At 40.8% G+C, this 19661-nt stretch overlaps 1 protein-coding gene across 1 annotated transcript; it reads left to right on the top strand.

The window, feature by feature from the left end:
* Positions 1-11716: 11716 nt before the first annotated feature.
* LOC147620203 (fe(II)/2-oxoglutarate-dependent dioxygenase 4-like) lies at positions 11717-13333 on the top strand. The gene is made up of 3 exons (XM_086772400.1): positions 11717-12326; positions 12408-12729; positions 12878-13333. The coding sequence occupies exons 1-3, from the start codon at positions 11815-11817 to the stop codon at positions 13175-13177; spliced, it is 1134 nt and encodes a 377-aa protein (XP_086628526.1). The 5' UTR covers positions 11717-11814; the 3' UTR covers positions 13178-13333.
* The last annotated feature ends 6328 nt before the right edge of the window (positions 13334-19661 follow it).

Below are 19661 nucleotides of genomic sequence, written 5' to 3'. Positions count from 1 at the left end.
CTCAGACCCAGATGATGACTCGGTGCTCCCTCCAGGCTCAGATGAGCTCACATCGGTCGGAATGTCCGATGAGTAGTGCTCACGTCCACCCTCTGCAGTGGCGGCGGGTGGATCATCACCAGCTTGTGCCTGTTCAAGTAATATATAGTATATAAGTATATATATATGTAATTCAATAAACCAAAATCATTCGTTTAGAGTTTTCAAGTACCTGTCGACCGTATGGTCTCATGGCCATCTCAAACTGCGCGTCCGTAATACGTCCCTCGGCTCTGAAGATGGCCCACGTGTCACGTCTACTATGTCGGCGAGCATACGCACTATCGTGGGTTGAGGGCTTCCTCCCCGTAAAACCCGTCTCGCTGTATCATAATCAACACAATTTGTAAGATTAAAACAATCATAGAATCAATGAATTAAGTAAACAATCAAATAAAGTGGCAAGATACTTACGAACTCTGCCTCCCATGACTCGACGCCGCCAGATCCGAAATGCGAAGATCCAATGGTCTCCATCTGGATCCGTCGTGCCTCCACATGCTGCCTGCTCTTCACGCCACCCTCTGCTCGTTTCTTTGCCTCCTTCCACTCGCGTTTGTGCGCAGTGGTGGCAGGTTTCTCGGTAGGATAGCCACCCGCAGCTACATTTAGCCCATCATCGTACGCGAGTTTTCTAAGGTGAGATCTTTTATTACTTAAGATCTCCCTTATTCGCGTTCTTCCCCATACATCCGAGAATGTAGCATGTGGGGGATTGGGGTACCGACTATGTACAGCCTCTATCACCTCCCCAACTAATCGGCTATTTTGATCTTTAAATTTAATAAAATAATTTCTATACAAGTTTGATACTACCCCACGCATGTACTCCATTACCTCCCTCCCCCTCGCATCCATCACTATCCCGCCCCTATCCGTCACATCATAGCAGATCACTCCCTCCACCTCTCTTATCTCCTCCTCTTCCGAACTGTCTCCTCTAACTCTTCTCCCTCTATCTCCTCTCTCACCGCGTGCCCTACTACCTCCCCCACCTCCCCCACCAAGCAACCGTCGCATCCTCCACTCCCACTCTTCCTACTACTGCGGGTGGAGTCACGACTAGGGGATTGTCTACGTGACGGTGACTGTGAGCCCTGACGTGACGGTGGCTCTGAGGGAGCACGTGATGGTGGCTGTGAGGGTGTGCGTGAGTGTGTCTGGGACGAGGTATGTCTCCTCGGTGGACGTGGAAGAGGAGAAGCTGCATGCCGTCTTGTCGGACTCGTAGGCATAGACGGCACTGGAGTGCCCTGGATACTCACGGTAGGGGTATAGACACCAGGCATGGAAGGAGGGGGATGGGCATACATGTACTCTGTAAGCTCAACTGGACCAAGATGGCGCCCAAAATGATTTAGCATCTCCATCAGCCAATTGCTGTATGCAAATGGATCAGATGAAGAACCTGGAATATCCATAAAGAATCTGCAAAAATAATCCTAATGTACATCATGGGCTGTCTCTTGACTCACACAAATATCATCATTCAAGTCATCTATCAGCCTGCAAACCATAGAAACAGGAAACACAGTCCCGTCCAGAAACGCGTGTATACACCCGTCAAAAAACGCGTGTATACACTCGTCCAGAAACGCGTGTATATCCGCGTGAACAGTCTGTGCAGACAGGATACACGTGCTTTTACACGCGTTTCTACACACGACCTGCGCAAAAAAAAAATTTGAAAAGGACCGACCTCCGACAATGTGTCCTTATAAAAGGCCCACTGTCGCCCCTGTCAGAATCATTCACCCAAAATCGTGTGCACAGAAGCAAAAGGACGGAGACAAACCCAAAAAGCAAAGAGAAAATAGCATAAACAAATCTGAGGAAGGAGACAAGGCAAAGGACAAACTGACTCACCTCTGAAAAAGTGAGTCTTCTTTCTTGGTCGGCTTCCTCCCGTGTGTGCTCCTTCTCTTCTCCCTCCTTGCACTTAGGTTTCGTTATTGTTGGAAGAGGCGAAAATAAAAAACAACAGTATTGTTAGTTCAAAATCTTTATTTGGGGAAGGCGGGCTATTTTTAGTTTAAACAGATCGTCGCGTTTATAAACGCGTATATGTTCGCGTGTATGATAATTTAGCTGCGTTTATACACGCGTTTTGCAAGAATTACCCGCGTTAATACACGCGATTTTTAGAGAATAGCCGCGTTAATACACGCAATTTTTAGGAAATAGCCGTGTTAATACACGCGATTTTTATACTTTCATTAAGAACATATTATGATTTTGTGTTTTCTGGTTTGTGCATAGGATGTCATCAACCTCCTCAAGCAGTTCTGGGGAAGATGAGACAATGCGTCATCTCGTAATCGCGATGTGTGGTTGGGACAACGGATCAAATGTATGTGTAATCGATGTCAAGGATGCATTGTACGATCACGTCGAATTACCTTGAATCACATCTCCATGTATGGAGAATGGAATCAAACAGGTTTAGAGGTGAGCCGATGTAAATTGATGGTATTCAAATGACTCATGGCTATATATATTAATTATAAATATTGACTTTATTATTCTAACTTTTATTTATATTTTAACAGGTTTGAAAACATCGGGTAAACATGCATGTCCTGTTTGTGGCCCTTCGTTAGTACATGAGTATGCTGACGGTTTGTGTAAGACCATATTTGATAATCATCATCGATTTCTCCCCTCAGATCATCCTAAATATGTTGCTAGTAAGAGTAACATTCCTCCACAAACACTTCGTGCAAAAGATTGGAAGCGTATTTGGGAGTCTACAAATATTCTTCCTCCAGATGGCATGAACAGGTATAGTAATGTTTTTTCAATCTTGTTTTGTGTAGTCTCTAATTGGATTAAAGATCACATAGAGCAATCCCTTGTGTAGGTACTCTATTTTTTTTCGGCTACCATATTGGACCCATCTTAAGATCAACCATCTTCTTGATCCCATGCACATCTTCAAGAATGTGGGATCTGGTATTTGGGAACATATTATTGGTAAACGAGACAATGTTAGCGTACGTGAGGACTTGCGGGTCGCAGGACGTATGCGTCAAGCTTGGCCATGAGAGGTGGGTGTGCACGTTCGTCTTCCGCCTGCACCATGGATTATATCAAAGAAAGAGGAGAAGCAGGTAAAGCAGGCCATCACCACTTTGCGTACTCCCACTGGATGCATGAGATCATTGAAGGGAGCCTTGACAACCACTAAGAAAAGAGGCGTTGAGCAACTATATGGGTTGAAGTCCCACGATTGGCACAAGATGCTTCAAGTAAGTGTTTTCCAAGTCTTGTACATTGAAATTAAATTTTGTAATGCCATAAACCATACATACATGTGCTCTTATGTGCGCAGTTCATACTACCTACTAGCATCGACCATTGTGCAAATAAGGGTTTGAAAAAATGTATTTATAAGATGGGCGAGCTTGTGAGGTATGTAAAACCCATGTCAGATCACCCTTCATTATACCTTGCAAAATGAACGTGCATGAGGTATAATGTACTATTTATTTATTTTTCAGATATGTTAGTTCCAAAGCAATTAATCCAGCCACGTTGGATGATGCACGTGTTATGGCAGTGGAGGTGGTTTGTTTGGTAGAGGAGACTTTTCCGCGAACCATTCTCACAAGTCAACTACATCTCATTGTGCATTTACTGGACGAAATCGCTTTATGTGGTACTCTGCATGCAAGTTGGATGTTCTTCCTAGAGTGCTTCATGAAGACCTTAAAAGACTTTGTGAGGCAAAGTGCAAGGCCTGAAGGAAGCATGGCCGAGGGTTGGTTGATACAAGAGTCTCTTGTATATATTTCAGAATTTCTGCTCTTTGCCACGACTATGGAGCAATGAAGAGGACTTGACGATGACCTCTATTGTGCCTCAAGGAAAAGGACAGAGTAAAGTAATTGACAGAACATTGATTGATGATCTCAATTTCTCTTGCATCCTTAATAGTGATGTGATGAGCAGATGGGTTACAAGATATGAGGATGCAAAGACAAAAAGGCAACCAGAAAGAGCTCTCTTTCGGAGGCAACATGGCTCTCATAAGGCGTACCCTAAGCATCTAGCAACACTTCCGAATGATATCCATGTTGATTGGTTGCATGAGGAAATGGAGAGAGCAGAGAGCGACGAGGGGCTGCATATCACGGCGGAAGAATGGGAGTATGCACGAGGATGCATGTTAAAGGTACATAGAACTAATGTTTTGCATTAGTTGTAAGTGATTTGCTTTTAATATTTATTCACATTCTTACACAAATATTGCTTCTATTTTGGTCCAGTGCACTATGTTCAATGCTATATGGTGTGAAGGCAAGCATTTTCGAACACAAAGAATCGATGAAAAGAGGAATACACAAGATTGCGGTGTCATTAGTAGCTTTGAGGGAGCTAATGGAAAAATGGATGATTATTGTGGCACAATCCAAGACATATTTAGGCTTGACTTTCGTCGCTTCTTTGTGTATGTTTTGGATGTCAAATGGCAAATGAACGTGGGGGTGGAAAAAGGGCCTGATGCAACGATAAAACGCCATGCAAGCGGCTATGTAACTATTGACTCTACAAAGTTTTGGCAAACAAAGAAAGATAGGCTCGTATTGCCACAACAATGTGAGCAGGTATGCATTTTTTTACTAATGTGTTTCATGTACATATATATCTAAGCTGCGTACCCCTTGACTTTTGATATGCTAATTAATTACTGTAGTATGTATATTTGAGTAGGTTATCTATCTACCAATAGTGCATAACATTAAATGGTGGTACGTCATCCCTATTGCACCACGTTCCAAAGTGATGTATAATACATTCACTGATATGGAGCATATGGAGAATGTAACAAGCCGCAATGAAGATGATGTCGAACATGCCAATGAAGATGTTGTGATCGATGATCAAGAAATAAGAGATGATCATGATAATGAGGATGAGCATGCCATTTCTCATGATCATGAGAATGACCCTACCATTAAGGATGATGGTGATGTTGATGAGGATGATCAGGACATCGATACCATTATCAATGGAGTACAGAATATCGATAGTGAAATAAATTTAATCGTAGCCTTACAAATTGATCAAATGGATATTGATGTTGATCGTTTGGCAAGGATGGATCTTATTGAAGATGAGATCGAACCCTAACCAATCCGTCACTGTATCGTTCTAAATTGATGACATTTCTATTGTATGTTGTCTTTTAATTATCATCTCATATGCATGATTTATTTTTGAATATATTTCATTATTGTAAATGCATGTAGTGGGATTGTGTAATGATATATACTGTAATGTACTATGAGATGGTTTAAAGACAATAGTTCTTAATTTTGTAAAGGAATTCAGTTTTTTTTCAGTTTTTCTTTACCAAGCGTATATGGCAGCGTGTATTGATGCGTGTATGGCAGCGTGTATTGATGCGTGTATAGCAGCGTGTATTGATCGGTGTATTATTGCGTGTATATAAACGCGCTTATACACGCGCTGATGAATGCAAATATACACGCGAATTTAAATGCCAAAATACACGCGCCCGATTCTATTCAAATACATGCGCGATCATACACGCGCTCGTAATTTATCGCGTGTATGAAACGCGTGTATGGCAGCATTGTGTTGTAGTGGGAGGCATTTCTCTTTTTAGTGATTGGGATGGGCATAGATGCATGTGATATAAGAACATTGTTAAGACCTCCTACAATACTGCTTAGATAAGTATGCTTAGATAAGTAGGGTGGACAATGCTCTTTTCGGATGATAGCTTCTGAGGACTTTCCTCACGCTTCCCACTATTAAAGCCAAAGTCAACTCCTCTTTTACAAGAGAAGGATAGTGAGAAGATGGAGGCCTTCCCCTCCACTATAACCACCTTCTCGCGGATAACCACTCCTAACTTGACATAAACAACATTCTAGATGGCCTATAACAATGCTCCATATCTCTATACATAAGCCTATGCATACCCTATGCATAGGCTTTACGCATAGGCTATACATAACCTATGCATAGCCCTTACGCATAGGCAATGCATAGCTTATGCATGCCCTATGCATAGCCTATTGACCTGACCCTAATCCCAAGCACTCAAGGGTGCAAAAACTTGAAGAGAAGAAGCATAAACAAAGAATGAAAAAAGAGGGCTTACCTCTTCTTTGAGAATTCGTATGAGCCGCCGCGTGGCCTAATCCCTTGGTAGTTGTTCACTTGAATAGACCTAAAAACAATTATCATAATAAATCAAAATATTAGTTCATTTTAACATATTATGCAATAGGCCTTATGCATAAGGCTATTATATAAGGCTTATGCATAAGCCTATGCATAAACCTATTGCATAAGCCCTATAAGCCCTATGTATAAACCTATTCCATAAGCCTTATGCATAAGACTATTGCATAATGGCTATCACATAAGCTTATGCACAAGGCTTATGCACAAGACTTATGCACAAGCCTATTACATAAGGGTTTATGCAATAGGCTATGCATAAGACTATTGCATAAGGCTTATGCAATAGGCATATGCATAGCCTACTGCATAAGGCTATGCATAAGGCTTATTGTAATAGGCTATGTATAAGGCCTATTGCATAAGGCTTATTGCATAGGCTATGCATAGCCCTTATGTAATAGGCTTATGCATAGCCTATTACATAAGGCTTATTGTAATAGGCTTATGTATAAGCCTATTGCATACGCTTATTGTATAGCCTATTGACCTAACCCTAATCCCCGGCACCCAAGGGTGCAAAAACACAAAGAAAAGAAACATAACAAAAAATTAAAAAAGAGGGCTTATCTCTTTAATAAGATGCCGTATGAGAGGATTAGCCTAAACCCTTGTTCACTTGAATAAATCTACAAAAAAGAAACACAGTAAATAAAAAAGTTAGTTCTCATTAACACATTTGTTTGAACCCTTAATCAGTTTTGGGCAAGTTGAAGATGTTTGACAGTGATCATCAAGGGTCGGAAGTTGGTTCCGAGGCATGGTTGAGAGAAAAAATTCGTTATGTGTGTTAGCGATGCAAGGACCAATATATATGACAATATCATATAACAATTGAGCATGTCCGGACATATGGTCTTCATGAGGCATTGGCACGACTAAGTGCAGATGATGAAATGGAGGAGAACCATATGAGAGTGCTAGGTAACATGCCACACCATTCAGTGACATCGGGTAGAGTATGGAAGGTGGCAAGGCTTCATATGGAAAGCATGGCTGAGACTCATCTTTCCTAACCAATGAATGAGGTACCTTCACCATTGCCACATGAGGAGGAAGAGAATCTCATGATGGACTACATGGTGAATGACTTCTTTGGACGGGAGGTCATAGATGATAGTGAGCAAGCTCCAATGTCACAAGAGGAGGAAACCTTGCAAGCACCCCTTTGTAGTATAAGGGATGCTCGTACTCCACACTGCGAGCAAACTTGGAGCTATTAAACTTGCAAACAACTTATGGGGATGGAGTGATGCAATTGTCACCAGTCTTCTTTGGTAAGACTGCCTCATTCTATTCTCTCAAATAGAAAATGGGTCATGTTCTATATACTCGGGCCTTGTTAATATTTTGACATATGATGTCTTATGTTATGTTGTGGGCTTCTCAAGAATATTCTTTCCCCTCAAAATCTATTACCAAACTCACAAGATGGGTGTTGTAAAATGCTCTCTATGCTAGTAGGTATGGATTACACAAAATACACGCATGTCCCAATGATTTCATGCTTTTTAGAGGAGTTAATAAAGATGCAACACAATGTCTACAATGTGGGGAGCCGCTATAGGGATGATTTGCAAGGAGATAAAGTTCCTCGAAAGGTTTTGAGACACTTCCTTATTATTCTTTGCCTTCAAAGTGTATGGCCAATTGAAAGTGAGAGTGGCAACATAGTCCTACCAAAGGCACCATGGGTATTAACCAAGATGGAGCACAATAAGGTGAAAAGTGTGATTGCCTCTTTTTGTACATCAACGGGAGTAATGCATTCATTGAAGGGTGCCTTCACAAAGACCAAAAAGAAAGGAGAGGAACAATTTTATAGCCTCAAGACACATGATTGGCACAAGGTATTACAACTATATAAATATTCGCTTATTCATTTTCTCTTTGTGGTACATAATTATATTGCCTAAACAATGAATATTGTTCAACTTGCTTAGATTTACTCAACAAAGGCCACCCCCTAAGCACTCCAAGAAGAAGCGGATGTCCATGGGTGAAGAGTCTCATCGACATGGGGAAGGAAGAGTATCAATTGAGGTAGACTTAGATTCACCCTAAAGGAGGATTTAGAGAAAGAGCAATGCATACAAGCATGGAATGAGGCTTGGATGATCACATTTGAATGGGCTTTTTTGATACTAATGTTGCAAGGATTTTTTATAAATATTGCAAGAATGATATTCGTTCCAAAAGTGAACCTGGAAAAGCTGGTTTAATTGATATACAGCATCATGCCCTTACTGAGCATGCTAAGACTAGGGCACATGAAGATGCCAAGTACATGCGTAATGACAGAAGGGTGTTGATAATAGATAGCATGAACACGTCAAAGGAAGTTACTAATCATGCCACTCTTAATCTCTTTCTCGTTGCATATTTTATTACACAGGAGAATCTTTCTTTTAGCAGTAAGCATCCTAAACTGTTGAAACTGATCTAAATGTCCATGCATTACACATCATCTATATCAATGAAAAGGCATGTACTAACTTTATATATTGCATAAGCGATGCATTGTTGCAATAAATTGTAGAAAGGATAAAGTCCTCTACGTATTTTAGTTTAATGATGGATGAGTCTATCGGCATTGGACTCACACAACATTTGATTTTCTATGCCTCTTCAATTGAGGATTTTCAACCAATAATCGTATTTCTCAGTTTGGTAGAAATACAAGGGGGTAAAACACTTCATGTGTATGAATATTGCAGATTTTTCTTCACTCAATTAAACTTGGATGTAAGAAGCATGGTTTGTTTGGGCACTAACAGTGCTTCAACTATGATTGGGCATGTCAATGGGCTTTCTAGTCATATGAAGCGAATCAATCCATACATAACATCAATTGTTGCAGTACTAATAGGACAAGTCCCTGTGTGTCAGATGTGGTGAAGAGGTCTTAATGTGCACAAGGAATTCACAAAGTACTCAATGAGATTGCTAGAATTTTCTCTTGTAGTGCCTTATTGAAGAAGTTAGAGGTAGAGTTTAGTTGTGTTGAGCTTCTAGTATGAGTCATATCCATTAAGCGAGATGGTTAAGTAGATCCTCTGCTATACATAAAGTGTGTGAATCCTTTTAGCCACTTCTTATGCTCTTGAAATTTGAGAATCTAGATTTTTTCCAAAGAGGTGTCAACCTATAGTTTATTTACAACATTCATTTCATGGCTGATATCTTGGAGAGGTTGTCTACAATGAGTAAAACTTTCCAGAGAAGCTTTGTTGATATATCAGTAGTAGTAGGTGGCCTCGTAGAAATTGAGATACACATATTTTTACGGTAGTTCATCCTGTATATAGCATAATGGGGTATCATATTATCCTAGAGACTATGGACCTCGTATGGGTCATCTTGTCTCACTTCGAGCATCTCGTCGAGGCAATATGTATAGATCCATAAGCATTCAAAGAAATCTGGATGGCACAGATTTGGAGGAGGGCATTCAATATCGAAAAGGAATTTTCAAATTTGGTGATAGGTATCTTGGTAGAACATTCCCAGATAAGGATTTTGTTCAAGGCTTCAAGGCATTAGCACCTTCTAGCTTTCTAAGAGGAAAGCCATTCAAGAACTATGGATTTAAAGAAATTAAAACTTTGTCCTCTTACTATGGTGAAGCAAAGTTGTTAGAAAGTGAGAAGGAAATCGATCCTATTTATTGATGACAAGTTGCAAGTGAAGAAGGAGTATGAACATTTCAAAGCTTAAGCACCCTATGAATGGGAAGCTCGTAACACCTTGCGAGACACGTGGCTATCTATTAACAGAAACCCCACCACATCTGCTGAGTATCCAATGCTACTTAAATTGGCACACATATCCATGTTCCAATGCGCCAGCACAACAGCGTGTGAATGAGGATTTAGTGTTCAGAACATTATCAAGGATCGGCTTCGAAACTCTTCCTCATGCATGTGTCAATTGAAAGCCCCTCTCTTGAGAGTTATGATTTTAATCCTACAATTGACTTATAGAGAAGCAGTGCAAAAACGAGTCTTTTTTTAGTTTATGTGTAGGGTTGATGGGATTCAACGGGGATGAATCCAGTTTGCTTAAAATTATAGGCTTCAAATTGTTTGTTTTTAAACTTCATATAATTTATTTTCACATTCTGTAAAATAGATGGTGCAGAGAGGCTGCAGACAGGCTGTTTTGGAAAGTAGAAGGGCAAGATTATTCTCACATTTTGTAGATGGGCCTTTTTGAGAAGAAGATTAATTGGAAAGAAGATCAGATTTTGCATTCAAAGTTGAAGACAATCTATTTTGGTGGAAAGTTTATGGGTCTATTTTGGAAAGGAGATTCTAATTTCGGATTTTCAGAAGTCGAAGATTACCTATTTTATTTTGGAAAGCTGAAGGAATTTTTGGAAAACATATGTAAAAGTTTCCCTTCTATGAAACATGACTTAAGTATGCATTATGCATGCGTTTATGATCAACATAACTCTACTTCATATCTATAATGCAAGAATGTGAGCAACATGTTTTTCTCACTCACATTCTTGCATTTCAACATGTGAGGTATTCCTTACACGTAGCTTTTCTCACTCACTCACGTCTCTTTTTCTTTATAGGGTTAGATTATCGGTCAATTCATCTTTAAAGGGTTGGATTATAAGTCGATTCATCTTTAAAGCCTTGGTTTAAAATGCCTTGCCTCTTTGAATCCCAGTAGGATACCGGTACCTCAAGGCTCAAGCCAGTTCAAACATCAAAACGGTAGTCAAAAATTTCGAGATTCAGCTACATTGTATTGTAGTTTGTAAATTTGTCTGTAGTGTGTTTTACAGTGTACACAGTACGAGGAACCTAGGAAATAATGACTGTTCAAAAAGGAAAAGTGCATGTGCAGCTTGCATGGAACAAGTCAAGGTCCAAGAGAATCATTAAGTGGCGCGACAGACAGACAGAGAACCGGAGAGTTCTCCGCATGCACGTCTCCCGGCCTACGATAAACGACATGGTTTGTGAGAGGTCCACCGTCCCCCCCACATGCGTCTTGCAGGTGAAAACGAGCGCAGGCTAGGCCTATAGCCCCTAGGGCCTTGGAAGTTGGAGTCTCTGCGGTGGAGAATCAATCAGCATCAGAGACTGATCAGTCTTTCTTCCGGCCATTAGCGTTCCTAATCGGTGCTTTAGAATACTCTCTTCGCTTACCCAAGGTCCAAGAGAATCATTGACCGGCGCCACGTTTTTGGTGACAGACAGACAGAGAACCGTAGACCCGTAGAGTTCTCCGCATGCACGTCTGCCTGCGACATGGTTTGTCAGAGGTCCACCGGCGCAGGCCCTAGCCCCTAGGGCCTTGGAAGTTGTGAAGAATCAATCAGCTTCAGAGACTGATCAGTCTTTCTTCCGCTAATTAGCTTTCCTCATCGGCGCTTTAGAATACTCTCTTCATCGTCTGCTGGCGCTCACCCAGCTATACACACGCACATATATATATGAGTGCGCCCGAAGAGAGCTCATTCTAGATGAGATAGTTACTCCCTGTGGAACGCCAAGTCTGTCTTTCCTGCAGCTGCTTATAAGAGGGATCCCGGGGACGATGGATCATCATGAGCTCCCGGCCGCCACGTTGTTGAGGGGGGTGCACGCTATGGTAGAGGCAGGTGTCGAGAAAGTCCCTGCTTGCTATGTTCGCCCTGCTGATGAGCTCTCCTCTGACCCTGCAGACGCCGCTCGTATCGGTGCCGTTCCCGTGATCGATCTTTCGGGGCTGCACGATCACGGCCAGCGTGCTTCCATCATCGCACAAGTTGCACAAGCCTGCAGAGACTGGGGATTCTTCCAACTCATTAACCACCCTGTCTCTCACTCCTTGCTAGATCGAATGCGGCAAGTGGCCGACGAGTTCTTCGCCCTGCCTGTGGAGGAAAAGATGAAATTCTCTTCTCACGAAATGAAGTTCCTGCCAGAAGGCAAGGCTCTTCGTTTCGGGACCAGCTTCAATCCTTACAACGACAGCGTCTTGGAGTGGAGAGATGTGCTGCGCCATTGGTGCCTTCCTCCCGGTCAGGTCGACAACCGAGAGTGGCCGGAGAAGCCTGCCGGATACAAGTGGGTGCTCCTTTTGTTAAAACATTTATAATAGTAGCTGAATAGATTATTTTATTGACGGCCTTTATTTGCTGCCACCAGAGAAACCGTTCTCGAATACAACAAGGAGATGCGAGCGCTGGCGCAGGAACTCCTGGCTGTCATTTCAGAGGGCCTCGGTTTGCCTCCCCTTTTCTTCGAAGAAGCCTTCCAAGGATCAAGGCAGCTGCTGCACGTGAATCGCTATCCACCATGCCCCGAGCCCGAGTTGGCACTTGGCACGGGAAGCCATTCTGATCCAGGCGGCCTCACTCTGTTGCTGCAAGACGATGTGGTTGGCCTTCAAGTGAAGAAGGACGGAGGCTGGATTGCAGTCCAGCCGGTGCCCTACGCTATCCTCGTCAACCTTGGTGATCAGATGCAGGTGGGCTAATTTCAATCGATTAAGCTCGACGTTCAATTTGATGCTAATTGTTCCATGAAATATATCGATTTAATTGGTGATAACTCATGAATCTGAGAAACGATCACATTGTATTCCTGTGTGGTGACCGACCTTACTGGCTCTGTAGATCTTCACTAATGGAAGGTATAAGAGCGTGGAGCATCGTGCTGTGCTGAATTCGAAGCAAACCCGAATGACAGTCCTCTCTTGCAGCAGCCCGGCTGAGAATGTGACCGTTGCGCCAGCTGCTCTTCTCGTGGAGGAAGACAATGCGGCGTTCTATCAAAGCGTCTCTCTACGGGGAGTATTCTTTCAATTTCTTTTCCAAGGGCTTCCAGGGGAAGGCATACGTAGATTCACTCAAAATTGCAGTCCCTGCTGCTTGATGATTCGATCAGTCTACTATGCGAGCTATGTGTATAAATAATAAGATGATGATCATACATATAGAACGCGATCATCAAAAAACGCAACGAAGATCTTGGAGGACTATAAGGCTTAGTTGATGGAATTAAGGATGAGTCAAGAGGAGTGTGGTTTGGTTGAATTGGCTCTTTCTATAATGTATAATATATATTTATAACGTTGCTTTACATTGATATATGGGTGTCCTAGAATTTTAAAAAGCACAAACTCCCCAACATGTGTGAGAATCCACGAACATGAGCAGTGCTCGAACGCTCATTTTGAAATGAAAATAATGACGCTCATTTTGCAATGAAAATAATGTCTACTGTTCCTTATATTAGTACTAGTCAGCAAACTCGTGCTTCGCACGTCTTTTGAGACCTCCAAATTCAAATTGTACTCGAACCTCCACAAACTTTCTCCTCCCCTTCCCAAACCTCCAAATTTTTGCCACTTGATAGCTTTGTGAAACTCTTCTTTCATATCTATATCTATATCTATATATCTATATCTATATATATATATATATCTATATCTATATATATATATATATATATATATATATATATATATAGAGAGAGAGAGAGAGAGAGAGAGAGAGAGTAATGTTTACTGTTCCTTTTATTAGTATGTTCCCATAAAGTTATATGGGGGATAATTTTTTGTGAGCTTATCGTCGCGAGCTTTGAATATTTTTTCCTTTTTGGTGCCTACGGTATTGTATCAACTAGTACTTTCTCAGAGTCCTATATTCAGGCTGCGCCTAGAAATTTATTAATGCCCACTTATTAATAAATTAATACCTTAACATACACTAAGGTACTGGCCATGTCTTAGCGACCAAGGAGCTCACTCCCACGAGACAAAGTGAGAGAGAGCAAGCGGCCATTCAAGACAAATGAAGCACAATTCGAGACACACGAAGCAGAGAGAGAGAGAGAGAGAGAGAGAGAGAGAGAGAGAGAGAGAGAGAATGCAAGCAGAGTTTCAGGACAAGCAACATTCCTCATCAACAACCAGACTCAAAGAGAGAGAAGGAGGAAATTGCAGGCCCAACCTCTACATACAAGAGAGAGAGGGAGTCTAGGACAGAGAAAGCAAAAGAGAAGAGCACTGCAAGCTCTCGTCTTGTCTCTCTCACGGTCACATGTGCCTATATGTCTCCCTTTCTTCGAGATATTTTGGACCCTCCACTACCACACATCACAACCAAACAAAAAAAAATATACCTAAGCCACCAATACTAAGGTTCCAAAAAATTCTATTGTCCCTCTTGCCAAACTAACTAATGTTAAAAAAATGTTTGGGACCCATATTCACTAAATCAAAGGCAATATAGTATGAAGTATAATGTGTGTATATATACTCTCTCACTCTACACACACACACTCTCTCTCTCTATATATATCTATATATATATATATGTATGTATATATATAGCATGTATATTTACAAATATAGATTATATTCATTACTTAACCCTGTGTTTTATTTGTTTATTAACCCATCCCACTACTATATTATATATTCATTACTTAACCTTGTGCTCTTTATTTATTTATTGACCCACCCTACCTATCTGAAGATGAACAAAAGGCTGATTAACAAAATTGTACTTCAGTTATTATCATGAAGCAAGGGATCCTGGCTTGCTTGGAATGGTCAGTACTTAAAAATAATAGCTAGCAAATCTTTGGATGTGATTCTCAAGCTACATAGAGACAAGCACAAAAACAAGAAAGAGAGAGACTCATTGTAATCATTCCAACCCGATTGTATCTCCATATATGTGACACTAGTGTAGTAGCCGAGGCAAATGCGTAACATTGAATAGTTTACATACAACATTTCGTAATTACTATTGATTTAATATTTTGTAACCATCCAATAGTTTATATATAACTATTGACTTAACATATATCATGTTCAAGAGAATGAAGCAAGTTTACAGTAGAAAGAGATGACATGGTGAGCAAGGGTTTTGTGGGGAGCGCATAGTCCCTAGCAAGCAATTGCATGATTGCTCGTCGGTAGATTCTCTATTCTTGGTAAAAAAACATTTTAAAAAATAGTATTAAGAGCACAAAAGGGGATGTGCCTACGTATCTCCTAGATATTCCCTATAAGAAAGTAGTAAAACAAAGAATGGTCTAGCCAATGAGAACACATATCTTTTTTAATCTTTTGCCCCACCAACTTTGACAAGGTAAATTTAATATTAAAAGGTTTATATTAAATATGTTCGAAAGTGGTAGATATAGCTTCTACTCCTAACAACAAGGTGATTTTATTGTAATTCAAAATTTTTCTACCTTCTCACTTCGTTTCCCCCCTTTCCATATTTTCTCTTCCCACCCCCCTGTTGGAGCTATATATAGCTAGCCCTAACTCACTCTAGGTCTTGCCTATATATATGTGACTTGTGACTAATATGATTCATTCTTGTGGAGCGTATGTGGTGTCTCTTGTCTCGTCTCTCTCAACATGTTGGAGCTATATATAGCTAGCCCTAACTCACTCTAGGTCTTGCCTATATATATGTGACTTGTGATTAATATGATTCATTCTTTTGGAGCATATGTGGTGTCTCTTGTCTCGTCTCTCTCAACACCCCCCCTCCTTTTCCTACCCCTAATTCAATCGCACCATAACTTTTAATTTTCTTCTCTTTTGTTAGGAAACATTTACAGGTATGTTACTTTGTACTAGACTTTAAGTCTTTATGATTCTAATCTTTTATTACACCTTATTGACTTTTATCACTATTTGATTAGTACAATGTAAATATTGTGGGGAAAACTAGGACACTAGGTGCTTCATCAAAGCCAAAGCCAATAAAGCTAACATTGTCTCTGAAGATTCAGCTCAGAGTACCCCCAAGATGGAGGAAAATTTTGTTGATGCAAAATGGGCCTTTTAAGGCTTTGCCACTTTGCTTTTATTTGTTTATTGGGCCATGATTGGACCATAGGGGTGTGTTGGAAGATAGTTCACCTATGGCCATACTCACACTCATTAAAGAAAATTTATTTGGTGCATTAGGAAGTTTGACATTAGTCATGGGATATTAGTTGTATTTGACACATTAATTGTATTTAGAACATTTGATATATTTAAAGCATTAGGAGTCATTAGATATGTCTAAAGTCATTTTGGGTGAGTAAACATGAGAGAATTTGTTGAAATGTGCAATATAAAATGAATGGGTTATTTGGTTGAGTGTGTGAATATACCCTAGAGGTGCAAGATATTGTGGAAAGATAAGAATGTCACATAAGATATTGTGTGAATGGTAAGAACCACATACAAGAATGTGGAAAAGGAGTTGCCACATGGCATGATGATGTGTAAAGGAGATTAGATCAATGGCTTTCTATATTAGAAGCCTTACTTTGTATGATTCATATCATATATAATAGAGTACACTATTACAGACGGGTTAATTTTTGACATTTTTTCCAACAGATTTGAACATGTAAAAAAACCATGAAAGTTTCGATATGCACGTCAAAAAAGTGTCGATATAGAACCATCGATATGTGGATCGATATACACGTCGATTTGTGCGTCGATATACTCGTCGAAAAATAATAGTTATTTTTTGACCACACGATCTCGACGCTTATTGACACAGGTTTTGACGCTAACCAATGACACTTATTTCGATGATTATTAGGACACGGGGTTTCGACGGTTATATCAACGGATGTAGCTTTTATTTTTATTTTCAATAATGGTAGGGAAGAAGTGTCTGTGGAGTCACCACCACGGTAACAACCCGTCGAGAACGATCTCGTCTTCTACGACTAGAAGTAGTCGAGCGAGCTGTAGGCGGGGTTTGTGTGACATGCCGTGGAGTGTCGGAGGGCGTAGCCACCTACTCGCCGCAGATAACCACTCCTAACTTGACTTAAACAGCATTCTAGATGGCCTACAATAATGCCCCATATCTCTATGCATAAGCTTAAACCCTAAACCCGGTAGCCAAGGGTGCAATAAACATGAGGTGTCATGAATAAGAGAGCTTACCTTGATAATGCATTAGGGGAAGGTTGAGGTCTATGGGGGCCCTCTGCCATGAGATTAAGGAGATGATTAGTGTGAAGGCCAATAGGAAAAATACATGTGTACAAAAATGTTGGGTTGATTAAGAACCTAAATCTTGTGGGTCAAAGGTAGAATCTTACCTTTTTCAGATCTGCTAGCAAAAGAAAATCTTCAATATCTTTTCTTTTTATATTTTTTTAAAGGAAAAGTTTCAAAAAGTTACCCCCCCTCACTTTCCTCTTCCCTCCAAAAGTAGGGGCGTGTTTCTCTCTCCTCCCTTTTAGACTAACCCACTTTCCCCATCTACCACTCACTACACCCTCACTTGCAGCCCATCTTCATCTCCAACTTGAGGAAAGCTCTTTGCTACCACCTACTCAGAGAAATCTCTGTTATCAGCCTCTCTCTCTCTCTAGAGGAAGCTCTGTTTATCAGAACCTATCTCTCTCTCTCTCTCTCTCTCTATCTCTCTCTGCAAGTAGGCACCTAATGCAATCTCTCATTAGCTTTCTTTTGAGGAAAGCTCTTTGCTACCAGTTACTCAGAGGAAGCTCTGTTATCAGCCCTTCTCTCTCTCTCTAGAGGAAGCTCTGTTATCAGACTCTCTCTCTCTCTCTCTCTCTCTCTCTCTCTCTCTCTCTCTCTCTCTCTGCATGCAGGCACCTAATGCAATCTCTCATTTGCTTTCTTTTGAAGGTTTAGCTTTCTGTGTGTGTGTGTGTGTGTGTGTGCATGTGTGTGTGTGTGTGTGTGTGTGTGTATGTGTGTGTGTATTGTGTGTGTGTGTGTGGATTTGCAGCAAACTTCTTTGAAGCTTTAGCTAGCTCTCTCTCTCTCTCTCTCGGAGCAGGTATTTGCTTTTTTGCCATATTCTTAACATTCACTTTCTTTTCATTTGGGCCATCTATGGCTCTTCAGTGTGTACGCAGGCCATCATCCACTATCGAGTCCATGGCTATTTCCAAAGTACAGGATGATAAAGGTTACTGGATTCCTACTATTTTTAAGCGGTTCATGTGGATAACAATGCAGCCCAGTTTGAGGGGTGCACACAAGGTTCCTCGAAGGCACATGGCTTCCACAAGCCATCACTGGAAAGGAAGGATCTTAGAATTCAAAGTTTGCAACAAGGATGGAAAGCGGCTTGCAAAGGTGCAACATGTTTACACCTCAAGCGAAATACATCTTGAAGATGAGAACTCACCACGGTTCCCAACTAACTGTAAGTTTCAGAACTTGTTTAATGTTTCTTTGCTTTAGAGAAATGCTTGCATGAAGACTATGTGAATATCAAGAACTCCAATGTATTCTATTGTATGCAGATGTTTTCCCTTCAACATGTGTGGAATGGCAGCCTCTAGAATGTTTTACAGGGACCTTCGAAGCATGTCATGTTGATCTAGGTAGGCTTATGTATGCTGGGGAAACAAGTTCTGAACTTGCAAATAGAGGAGTATTTTTCATTGCTGCAACATATGTTGTGCCACAGAGGGGAAGGTTTGGAGCACTTGAGCCAATTTCTCCTCCTGCACTAAATAGCCCGGAATGGCCCATTCCAGACCCCACCACAATAGAGAGCTTTCAGCGCAGGATTTTTCATGACATTCAGTCAAGCCTAAAGGCTGCATATGGATCCCACAGGATAAGTGTATCTCTTTTCATGCCTTTACATGTGCTTATTGCTATTTTCAAAGAAGGCAAGTTCCATCGCACCCCAACAATGTGGATAAGCAAAGATGGGGCCTTTGAAGCTCTAGATACATTTCTAAAAGGCGATTGGACCACCAAGGTGGCAGAACATCAGGGCGATGTAATAAAGTGCTCAGCGGTAATGTCAATGGTAAGATGCAGGTATCAGATAGGCAAGCAAAATCTAACTATGGTGTACCCTATTAGAAGGTGGAAATGCTCGCATGGTGAATGGGAAGCTTTGGACTCTGATCTCAATGCTAGGGAGGAGGTAGAACTTCATATTGAAGTTCACCCAGGAGAGGAGCATACAGTGGTAGTTAATGATGATTGGAATTTTGCTCAGTTGAGAGATCGTATTGTCATGTCCTTTAATGTAAGGAACCAATTCAAGTTTGTTGTTTCTAATCGACCCATGCGTCACAGGTCAGAGAAACATACACTCTGTGTGTCATTGGAGCCCCCTAGGATCCTTAGCTTGAAAGACTGTTAAGTTGCAGACTTAGGTAACATTTTGAGTGATTTTTGGCGATCATTTGTAGCGGTGTACTTTTGAATACAAAATTATTGATTGCACCATAGCCCCAATGTCCTCTGTATTTCACTGCAATTTGGATTTTAATTTTGTTAATTTTAAATTTTTTAAGTATGTTCTATAAATTTATTAAACGTTATAGTGGAATGCTTTATAAGAATAGGTTTTGCTCTATAAAGCTCATTTCATTCTTAAGATCTTGCAGTTTCTATTTCCCTTCAATATCCCGCCC

Source organism: Cibotium barometz, chromosome 32, assembly GCF_041138505.1.
Source record: "Cibotium barometz isolate CiBa-2024 chromosome 32, ASM4113850v1, whole genome shotgun sequence".
Classification (NCBI taxonomy): Eukaryota; Viridiplantae; Streptophyta; class Polypodiopsida; order Cyatheales; family Cibotiaceae; genus Cibotium; species Cibotium barometz.
The sequence above is the reverse complement of the archived record's forward strand: the minus strand, read 5'-3'. Positions and strand labels throughout refer to the sequence as shown.

Excerpts from the sequence above, each read along its gene's own strand:
- LOC147620203 (XM_086772400.1), top strand. The coding sequence starts at position 11,815 with ATGGATCATCATGAGCTCCCGGCCGCCACGTTGTTGAGGGGGGTGCAC. Across the intron at positions 12,327-12,407 it reads GAGAAGCCTGCCGGATACAA|AGAAACCGTTCTCGAATACA; the intron begins GTGGGTGCTCCT and ends TGCTGCCACCAG. Across the intron at positions 12,730-12,877 it reads ACCTTGGTGATCAGATGCAG|ATCTTCACTAATGGAAGGTA; the intron begins GTGGGCTAATTT and ends CTGGCTCTGTAG.